The 11,410-nt window shown below is 44.2% G+C and overlaps 1 protein-coding gene across 1 annotated transcript in view; it reads left to right on the top strand.

Annotated features, from left to right (window-relative positions):
* The first annotated feature begins 9,318 nt into the window (after positions 1-9,318).
* LOC106731167 overlaps positions 9,319-11,410 on the top strand; it is a 74,594-nt gene continuing 72,502 nt past the window's right edge. The window contains exon 1 of the mRNA XM_032481276.1: positions 9,319-10,409. Coding sequence (XP_032337167.1) covers positions 10,135-10,409 — 275 coding nt within the window. The 5' untranslated portion in view covers positions 9,319-10,134. The remainder of the gene's footprint in view (positions 10,410-11,410) is intronic.

Below are 11,410 nucleotides of genomic sequence, written 5' to 3'. Positions count from 1 at the left end.
TCAAGTTTTCCCCTGTGAAAATCTCCAATCGTTAATCTCAAGAAATTACATGGACCAAGTAGGAAGCACAGTTTTATTTAAGCTTCTAAAGAGCAATGTACCATTTAGGCAAATAAAAATGAACAGCCTGGGATGACCGGCCAACTGGGAGAGCAAATTGCAGTATTTTGAGAGGGATGTCTGTGACTTTCAACTTTGAAATACAAAACTGTTTGAAATACAGTGGCTTTAAGGGGAGGGTATGTATAGCTCAGTGGTGGAGTGTGTGCTTAGGGTGCATGAGGTCATGGGTTCAATCCCCAGGTACCTCCATTTGAAAATAAATAAACCTAATTACCCCCTCCAATTTTTTTTTCTTAAATAAAGTGGAAAAAGAAAAGAGAAATAAAAATTTAAAAATGAAAGAAAGGCTTTAAGGGGTGAGCCTGGCAGTGGAAGGTACCATGCTGCAGGTTTGGGAGGGAGAAAGGCCAAAAGTAATACTGACACTTCAATGTCAAAAGATTTAATTGATTTTTTATTTTTTTATTACTTTATTTTTATCATTTAATTAACTAGTTTATTTTGCAGGGGTGGTAACTAGGTTTGTTGGTTTGTTTGTTTATTAATGGAGGTGCTGGAGATTGAGCCCAGGACCTTGGGCATGCTAGGCATGCGCTCTACCACTGAGCTGTACCCTCCCACCTGCCCTTCCCCTGATTTTTATTTTTGGTAATGTTCTTACCATTTTCCCCAAATGTTTTATTCTGAAATTTTTCAAATATGCAGAAAAGTGGAAAAATTAGTACAAAGAATAATCACACTTTTTATCAGTTAACATTTTGCCACATTTGCTATATCTCTCTGTATATTATGCTCTTTTATTATTTATTTATTTATTTATTTGAAGTATAGTTGATTTACAATGTGCTAATATCTGGTGTACAGCATAGTGATATATATATATATATTCTTTTTCATTATAAGCCATTACAAGATATTGAATATAGTTCCCTGTGCTATACAGTAGGACATTATTGTTTATCTATTTTAAATATAATAGTATCTACAAATCCTGAACTCTCAATTTATCCTTCCCCACCCCCTTTACCCTGGTAACCATAAATTTGTCTGTAAGTCTGTCTGTTTTGTAAGTAAGTTCACTTGTATCTTTTTTTTTTTTAGATTCCATGTATAAGTGATATCATATGGTATTTTTTTTCTCTTCCTGATGCACTTCACTTAGAATGATGATCTCCAGGTCCATCCATGTTCCTACAAATGGCATTATTTTATTCTTTTTTGTGGCTGAGTAGTATTCCATCATATATATACCACAACTTCTTTATCCAGTCATCTGTCAATGGACATTTCGGTTGCTTCCGTGTCTTGGCATTGTAAATAGTGCTGCTATGAACATTGGGGTGCATATATCTTTTAGAATTAGAGTTTCTTCTGGTTATATGCCCAGTGGTGGCATTGCTGGATCATAGGGTAAGTCTATTTTCAGTTTTTTAAGGAGTCTCCTTACTGTTTTCCATAATGGCTGCACCAAACTACATTCCCACCAATGGTGTAGGAGGGTTCCCTTTTCTCCAGCATTTATTGTTTATGGACTTTTGAATGATGGCCATTCTGACTGGTGTGAGGTGATACCTCATTGTGGTTTTGATTTGCATTTCTTTGATAATTAGCAATATTGAGCATTTTTTCATGTGCCTATTGGCCATTTGTATGTCTTCATTGGAGAAATGTTTGTTTAGTTCTTCTGCCCATTTTTGGATTGGGTTTTTTTTTTTTTATTGAGTTATATGAGCTGTTTGTATATTCTGGAAATTAAGCCCTTGTCAGTCACATCCTTTGGGAATATTTTCTCCCATTCTATAAGTTGTCTTTTTGTTTTATTTATGGTTTCCTCTGCTGTGCAAAAGCTTATAAGTTTAATTAGATCCCATTTGTTTATTTTTGCTTTTATTTCTATTGGCTGAGTAGACGGTTTAGGAGAACATTGCTAAGATTTATGTCAGGTAATGTTTTGCCTGTGTTCTCTTCTAGGAGGTTTATGGCGTCTTGTCTTATGTTTAAATCTTTAAGCCATTTGGAGTTTATTTTTGTGTCTGGTGTGAGGGAATATTCTAACTTCATTGATTTACATGCTGCTGTCCAGTTTTCCCAGCACCATTTGCTGAAGAGACTGTCTTTTTCCCATTGTATGTTCTTTCCTCCTTTGTTGAAGATTAATTGACCATAGGTGTGTAGATTTGTTTCTGGGCTCTCTAGTCTGATCCATTGATCCATATGTCTGTTTTTTGTGCCCATACCATCCTGTTATATCATTATTATTCCTAGGAAAATTAACATTAATTCAGTCCTGTCACCTAACATAAAATCCATTTCTATTTCCTCTCATTGTCCTTTATAACTGTATTTTTAAGTCCAGAATCCAAGTTTCACTTGTTGCATTTGGTTGTTAGGTTGTTGTACTGAGTACGTGATGGATATGTGGTCATGAAAGTGATTCCCAAGGAGCTTGTGTAGTAGGATTGCTGTCTCTGCAGAGCTCGATCTGGATAAGATTCTCTTGGATGTGGACTTTGAACTTTTAAAATTTGAACTACAATAATGACATTTTCATATAATTTAAGTGTTTAGGAAGTCATACGGTCATTGCCCATTCACTGTGTGGTAGGTGTTGTGCTGGCCTCAAGGATCTGAAGTGGGAAAGGGAGACGCACCTGTGAACAGATCCAAGCAGTACAGTGACAATGAAGCAAGGACAGAAACAAGCACATGGTACAAAGGAAGGCTCCCCCAGGAAGATGGTTCCCTGAAAGCCTGGTTTCTTCAAAAAACAATAATTAGAAGTCAGCAAGGCAGTTGAACTAGAGGAAATTTACCAAGGCAAAGAGGGCTAAAATCTCACATCTTCTGTAAACTTGGAGTGGTTTAGTACATGGAATTTAATATTGGCGTTAAGGTGGGGTGGGTGAAGTGTGTAGGGCCTTTTATGCTAGTATCTTCTAGGCACAAAGGAACCAGAAATGGGTTTGAAGATGGAGAAGGAGATAATACAGTTTCCTTAATGGAGTGTTGGCTATATCAGCTAGAGGTGGGGTGCGCACCAGAAGGAACTTTGGTTGGAGGCCAGAGACCAGCTGCTGCCAGTGGTCCAAGGTACAGGTGAGTGCCATAACTAACCAAGGCAGTGGCAGAGGGAATGGCAAGAAACATGATTGACGAGAAGACCTCAAGGCTTATTGGATGTTCCTAGGGGAGGTCCGAAATAACTGCCAAACTTCTCACCCAGGTAGCTGGGTGGGTGGTGGTGCCAAGACAGGGAATACAGGAGGGAGGAAATGGAATGTTCACGGGATGGGGAGGTAAGGAATGAGTTAGCCTTTGAAATTGTCCACTGGAGAGCCCAGGGAGCTGTCTAAGAAAACTGGAAAGGGGTGTGAGCTGGAGACAGTTCAAGGGATGTAAAAGCCAGGGCATGGGTGAAGCTGCCTGCAGAAGACAGAGGGCATCTAAAGTGATATAAAGACTGAACAGAGAGGAATGTTATCATGGAGGACGGGTTTGGTCCCAGACAGTGATTGAGAGAAATAGTTTCGGAAGGAGAACCAGGAGATGCCTCATGGAGCCCAGGGAAGGAGTGCCCTTCCCTTGTTGGTTCCAGTTTTTTCCAGATATTGTTCCAGCTTGCAATTAAGCTAAAGCCCAGAGTCCTTTCAACTTTCTGGCCTTGAGCCTGAAACAAACACCTATAATTCTCTCTTTCATAAAAATAAGATGTGAATACTCGTTCATAAAAAAAAAAGACGTAAAATAAGCTTTCTGAATAAAAAAAAGTCACTCTGTATCACTTAAAGCTGGAGTGAGGTCTAATTAAATATTCACCATTATTTTTTATTTTCTTGGGGAAATTCTCTGGCATTTTAGTGCAGACTTTGTGGTAGAGAACGAAATGACAGGCTCTGGAATCAGACCACTCTGCCACTTACTACCTGTGTTGCTTTGTACCTCAGACTCCTGGTCTATGAAACTGGGTTGATTTGTACCTGCTCAGGTTAGTTGTGAAGATGATGTGGGATAATAGAGCATCTAACATGGTGTTTAACATGTGCTAGTTGTTCAATAAGTATTCCCTTCTCTCTTTTAAAAAAAAATGATTATCACAGTAAAGTGGAAAGCTCTTCATGTGTTTAAAAATTACATTCTTTTCATGAGTGAGAACGTTGCCTGTTTGGAATTCACACATACCTACTTCTGGTAATTGGCGCACCTTTGGTTCACAACGCCCAAGTTACAAACCTTTGCCAGAGCACGAACACACCCAAAGATAAATGCAACTCACCTTTACTCTCACCTACACAATACCTACCTAAAGATAAGAATCCCTGCCTATATGCCTACCGAGTTGGTCTTACATCTAGAAAAGACATAATAACAAAAATAATTATTTATATGTAGGCTATAAAAATATGTCCTTAGAAACAACTGTCTATATGTAGTAATCACTACATTCCACAAGCACATCACATATTCCAAAATGACGTGGTTTGAACAAGGAAAGGGGGTGAAGTTGAGTGCCTGTACCTAAGAGAGTTATAGGAATTGGGTGGTTTTTCTGGTAATTATCCCTTATAATAGCTTCCCCCCCCATGCATACAACGTTGCCTCAAGCAATTATGTAATTTCTCCCTAGAAACTAAGGCTTAGTTTCTCTTTTTGTTCTGGTAGTGTTTTACTACATCATTTGCCTCTGTGCATCTGTGCCTCTGTGCAATTTTCAAATGAAAATTAGAATAAAATTAAGGAAAACCCCCAATTTTATAACTCTTGCCGACACGCTAAAACCGACTTGCTCATTCACCTGGTATGACTTATAATACATGTGTAATCAGATACTGCTTATTTGGAGAGAGGCTATTCTGTTTAAAAAATTAAACTCCATTTTTTGGGTATTTACATCAAGTAATACACGTGATTGTTCCTTTTCTCAGCTGTGTGTAATCATGAAATTGATACTGTTCTCTTGGTGTTTGTTAAGGTTGTATTGCTTCAGGTAAAGTAACCTGCTCACATTATTTTATAATGCTTTTGCTTATCTGAATTCTCCTTTATCAACATTAACGAGAAGGGGATTCATACCACAAGGTAAATGGGACCTATTGTTTGCTTGTTATTTTGCAGACAAGTTCATTGAGTCAACCACTGAACATTTCTCAAATTTTGTTTCAGATTTTTTTTTGAAGAACCACCATTTACTTTTTAAATTATTTTTTAAATTGAGGTATAGTTTAGATATAATAAACTGAGCAAGTCTTAATGATTCAGTTAGAAGAGTTTTAAAAATTATCTGCACGCATGAAACCATCATGCAAAACAACCTACTGAACATTTCTATCCCCCTAGAAAGTGCTCTTGTGGTACGGTTTACTTTTTAAATTAAAACTCACCAAACTGTACACTAAAAAAGGGTGAATTTTATGGTATGTGAATTACAACATCCAAAAAAAAATCTGCTCCACATTTATTTTCTATCTCACCTTAAGAAATAACAGAGGCTGGCATAATTTTTCCACCACATGGCGTAATCTCCCCACAACTATATATGTCATTTTACTTGCTTTCTTTTCTGAAAACAGGAAATTGGAAGGTACTGAAGATTGTAAGAAACACACCAACAAGATCAAATGGGCCAGGACTTGCAGGTGAGTCTGTCCCTGCAGTGATAACAAATAGGCTTCCCCAGGCTCCAGTGTGGAGAGACCTGGGAGCAAGTCCGGACACGGGGTTTACTTAGTGTCTTTGTGATGCAGATATTACCACCCGCAGAGGAAGGGCCTGGGCAGAATACAAGGGTTACCATAGCAACCACACCAACCCGCCGTCAATCCTCTCCAGGGCAAGGCTGTAACCGAGTGAGGCAGGAGAAGGTACTGTTGACTTTACAGCAGGATTAGTATACGCTTGGCCAGCTCCTCTGCCTCGGGGGTGTCAGAGCCTACCCAGAGAGCAGGGAGCCCTCCATGTCCCCAAACCAAGTCCTCCCAAAACGACACCGGGAATCTGGCTGGTTCTTTCAGTAGAAATACTGTTCTCACATTTGAACTGTGCATCAGAATCTCCTGAAAGGCACATTAAAATGTGAATTGCTGGGCCCCAAACCCAAAGTGTGTGCTCTGGTAGTTCTGGGGTGGGACAGAAGTATTTGGGTTTCTAACGAGTTCCCAGGTGAGGCTGAGGCCTCTGGTCTGGGGACCACACTTTGAGAACTGCTGTGCTGCAGCTCCCTGCTCCTTTGAAACACTTGGTAATCAGTGGGGGATTCTCACCCAGCCGTAATGTCGACCAGTCCTGAAATGTCCCTTAAACTCTTGCTATCAGGAGAGCCGGGAGGGCCAGGTGGGGTGTGGAGACTCAAGGTGAGCGTGCCTCTCCCTCTCCTGGCCAGGCTGCCCTGGCTGCCTGTTCCATCACACGGATCCCAACACCCTAACCTGAGGAGGGCTGGAGTAATCAGGTGTGGGGCTCCACACAGATAGATGCATTTGGGAACATCTTCATTTCTCTGCAGAGATGACACTAGCTGACCACCCATGCCGGGACAGACGGCAGTGGTTCTGCCAGTAATGGTCAAATCTTACATTAATTCAGCTTCATGGTGGACACAGTGGGCAAGCAGACAGGTCAGCACCTGACTCCAGGCTCTGCCAGTCAAGAGCTGGGTGACCTGGGTGTTTCCTAGCTCCTCAGCACCTTGCTTTGCAAAGGGGGATTCATCTTGGGGAGAAACCTGCACTAAATACTAGTAGGCTAGTATTTAGAAATGTCTTCACTGAGCTATCTCATCCCTCATTATTTCCATGTAGTCCTCCTCGCCCACATTAAGCCAGGAGGTCCTCGCCTCTGGGTGAGAACTGAGATGCAAAAGCTGCCCTACTCCAAGTGCAGTGGCGTGAATTGGCAGCATCCGCATCCCCGGGGAGCCATGCAGACCCTGGGACTGCTCCCCAGATGTACTGAAACTCAGTCTCTGTCAGGGAGGCCCAGGATTCTGAGTTTCAACACACAGCCTTTTCAGGTTATTACACACAGCTAAGGTTTGAGAAGCTCTGGTCTAGAACAGAGATCAACACAGATGCTTCAAAATCCATAGCTGAGACCACAGCCTGCCTGAAAGCCAGTAGGCATGTTGGGAGAGAACGGGTTTTCCTTTGGAGGACAAAGCTTGGGAAACTGAGCCCAGAGTTTATGTTCTAAGCCACAGCGTCAGGAAGGTTTGCGGGTGATGGAGTAGTGCTTTCTACAGCCAAAAGGAAGAAGTTTGTTCAGCAGGAAGGAGAACGGATGGGAAGGAGATGAGATCAGATCTTAGAGGGACTGCAGGGCCTTCAGTCCCCTTCTCAAAGCCCCACGAGGCCCTGGCTTGAAAAGGCTTATTATGTTGGTCACACTCTCTCAGAAGCTCTAAGTAAGAGACAAGAGTTACAGTCAAGAGAAAAGTCAGGGCTGTGATAGAGCCACTGGCACCCCAAGTCACTGAGGGAGTAGAGATGGAAAGAAGACAGGAGAGAGAAAGGAGACCAGAGCAGAAAGCCAGGAAGAAAGCAGAGGGCGGGGAGGCAGCACATGTCCGGAGCCTGCAGGATTACTGTTACCAGCTCAGAGCCCTGGGAAGGGGCGGGGCTCTTAGAGGCACAGCATCAGAGGGCACGGTCACCATCCACCTCTCACTGTTGACAGTTTGGTGTGTGCCTCATGTGGCTGGTCTGAGGGTCACTCCTCCAGGCCTGCCCTAGACCTCGCCCTGAGCGGACCCCGGGAGGGTTCCATCTGGGTGGTCCCCTGTGGACCCCTGGCTCCGGAGGAGCTGGCACTGAGAGGGGAAGGGGCTGGGAGGTGCCAGGGCTGCCCAGCCCCGTGGTGTTGGGCAATCTGGGTGCGTCCCTGAGGTTCCTGGAGAGCTGGCTCATTCCCTTTACTAAAAACAACCTGATCCGCACATGGGAAGTCAATTTCAGTTTAAGCTGCTTTGCATAAACTAACAAAAAAGTCTTTTTCCCCTTAACTGGAAAACTTACACCTAAAAGTTTGAGTATGGCACTGGGTGAGGGCTGTGTAGTCAGAGGTGTCGGTTTTCCTCTTGCTCTGAAGGACCTTGGAGGAAATGACTTGAGCAGGCAGTGTGTGCCGGCGCCTTGTTAAGCCGGCTTTGGAATGCGGTCCATAATGGATGGGTGGGTGGAACCTCTGCAAGCCTCTTCCTCCAAGAAGCCTTCCCTGAGCCCCGGGCAGGCTTTCTTGCCAGCACTTCCATAGTCCCGTGGCCCTTTCCTTCAGTAATGTTCTCATAGTGTCATTTTATGTGCAATTGGGAAACTGATTAATTTCCACCCCCACATAACTAGAATGCCATGAGGAGCGATTTTTTTGCTTGTTATTGGATCGCTAGCCACTGGCATGTGTGCCTGGTATGTAATCGGCACACATCACAGACATTAGTTGAATAAATGAATATTTAAAAACCTGGAGATTAGGTATGCTAGAGGTCAATTGTGGCACAGGTCTCTGCAAAAGGATTCGTCCCTGGGTTGAATCATTCGGAAAACACTCAAGGAGCATCTGCCATGTGCCATGTAAAGGTGATGGGGGAGGGGGCTTACACAAAAGTAAAGCAAACAGGAGCTCTGCCCTTAAAAATAAGCACAGGCTGGGGGTGAGGCCACCCTCTGCTGTGGCCCCTCTGGTGTCTTACCCAGTTGTTCGCAGTGTGAAGGAAGCCGCTTCCACGTGGTTGTGGTGCAGGGAAGCCACAGGGCACATCCCAGCCCCCCAGATTAGAAGAATAGACATGGCCATCCCAAGTGAGGGCCTTATGGTCAGAGAGCCCAAGACTCATCTAGATTTAGGGTCAGAGAGGCAGGACAGCTGTAGCCTGTGATGGTAAAAATACTGGCTCTGGTACTACAGAATGAACAGGAAAAAAATGGCCTTTTTTATATCATCCCCTGTTACTGTTCATCACTTTTTTAAGAGAAGCATAAAAGAGACATTTTCTTAATTTATTCAAGCATTGCAGAAATGACTACACTGCGCTGTACTATCAGAGAATTCCAGTAGAAAGAAGCCTGTAACTCTGTGCCTTCTTATGTTACCTTTATTATACAGCATAAAGAAATAGAACTTTTTCTTTCAATAACAAACCAGGAGGAGCGTATAGCTCAGTGGTAGAGTGTGTGCCTAGCATGCACAAGGTCCTGGGTTCAATCCCCAGTGACTCCATTAAAGATAGATAAATAAGCCTTATTACCTCCCTCCACCCAGAAATAGGTGAGATTGTAAAAAAAAAAAAAAGCTTGAAGAAAAAAATTTTAAAAGCAAATAAAATGTTGCCATCATAAGATCATTCTTTAGTAAATTCATTTTAAAAGTTAAAAAAAAAAAATTCTCAGCACTGGGAGAGATCTCAGAGGTAGCCTAGTTTGCTCACCCTGGGCCCCCAGACGTGAACCAGCTCTGCTGACTGAAGGACCATGTGATCTGGGAGAGCCCCATGCTCCCAGCATCTGAAAAGCTGGGAAGGGATGGCACCTGCCGCAAGCACTGAGGAGAGGACCCAATGAAATGATGCTCACAGCACCTCTGTGAGGGACGAGGGCTCAAGGCAGTCAGCCAATGGGGGCGGTGTCCTGTGTGTCCTACACACATGTGCCCCACTGCCAACCTCCATCCCACTGGCCCAGCTCTCTGTGCTCCTGATGGGGTTCTGGGGCAAGGTCACCGCTCCCCAGTGGGCAAGGGAGCTGAGGTCACTGTCTGCTCTCCATCCTTGTCCCTGAGTCACTGCCTGGGCCTGAGAAGGGGAACCCCAGCTTTGCTGGCTGCAGCCATGCCATCTGAGGATGGCTCTGGGGATCCCTTGGAGCCTGCAAGTGCCCGGGGTCCAGCATATGTCCAGGGCAGCAGTCAGATGAGGAGCCAGGAGCCAGGAGCCCTCCCCGCTCTGCTGCCTCTGCCCCACAGAGCCTGCCTCCTGGGATCTGTGAGGTGCGTGGTGTTTTTCCAGTCCCTTCCAGCCCGTGACAGGTCCACAGCCCACAAGCTGCCCACCCAGGGTCCTCACATCAGCTGCCTTCACCATGACCCATGGCTCATGGCTACTGGCTCCGTCATACCGAAAGCTGGCTGGCATCCAGGAGAACCCACGCCACCTCTGATGGAAACCATGGAATTTCCCCACTAAGGTGTCTGTGGCAACTCCAGTGCCACAGGAAGGTCACAGCTGGTGAGACATCAAGAGAATGTGAGGGAGGAAGCACCAGCCCTGTCCACACTGTCTGGGTCCCCTCCCAAGGGGACAGGAAAGCTCAGGGTCTCCACAGCCAGGACCCTGACCCCACCAGGGAGCATCTCTGCTGCAGGTAGGTCTCACCTCACACACCTGAGACCAGACTCCCCCACTTAGAGCAGAGTTCTCAGCCCTGGCTGCACCCCAGACCAAGCACATCAGGACTTCTGGAGTGGGACCAGGTGGGCCTCAGTGCTTTTTACACTCTCCACGTGTTTGCAGTGTGCAGACAAGGTTGACGGCCACCACTTAAGATAATAAAACACTTAAACCAGATCTTTCTTTGGGTGTGTGGGCTCTGAGTTTAAATCCTGCCTCCCTTACTTACTAGTTGTACTATTGCAAGTCTTCCCACTTCTGAAAGCCTCAGTCTCCTCATCTGTAAAACTGAGGAGACTAATCAAAGTGCCTACCTTGTGGGACTAAATGTGATGGCCTGCCTATGACAGCAGTGGTCACTCAGTGCCGGCCATTTCCTTATGAGTCACACTCTGCCTCGTCTGTACCTCCAAAATGTAAGCTCCTGTGCCTGCTCCAGCTTTGACTTCCCAGTACTTTGTCTGTACGGTGCTTTGCACACTGCCATACTCAATAGACATTTATTAAATAAATGAGTTGGAAGGGGATCCTTATGTAATGTTAGGACTTGCTTCCTAATTTAGCTCTGGACAGAGTCCATATATTGATTTTGTTTAGCCGTTTATTCTATTTTTTGAGTGTCTGCTATGTGCTGGGCTCCAAGAATTTGAAGATAAAGACACAGTTGCTGTCCCTGAGGTATTGAGACTCTGGTGGGGACAGAGATTCATGACCTTGTATTTTCTTTATTATCTATAAAGTTGGTACAGAAGCGCTCCAGGCACAAGGAAGAGGAGGAGGGAGAGGTGGAGGAGGAGGGAGACATCTGTGCAGAAGATGGGAGATATTTTTTCCTGGTCTTCTTTTAATATATATATTAAAAATATATATATATATATATATATATATATTTAAGTTTATGTTTTTACTTTTCTCCTTAACGGAGGCACTGGGGCCTGAACCTGGGACCTTGCACATGCCAAGCACGTGCTCTAC

The sequence above is a fragment of the Camelus ferus genome, chromosome 6 (assembly GCF_009834535.1).
Source record: "Camelus ferus isolate YT-003-E chromosome 6, BCGSAC_Cfer_1.0, whole genome shotgun sequence".
In the NCBI taxonomy this organism is placed as follows: Eukaryota; Metazoa; Chordata; class Mammalia; order Artiodactyla; family Camelidae; genus Camelus; species Camelus ferus.
The sequence above is the reverse complement of the archived record's forward strand: the minus strand, read 5'-3'. Positions and strand labels throughout refer to the sequence as shown.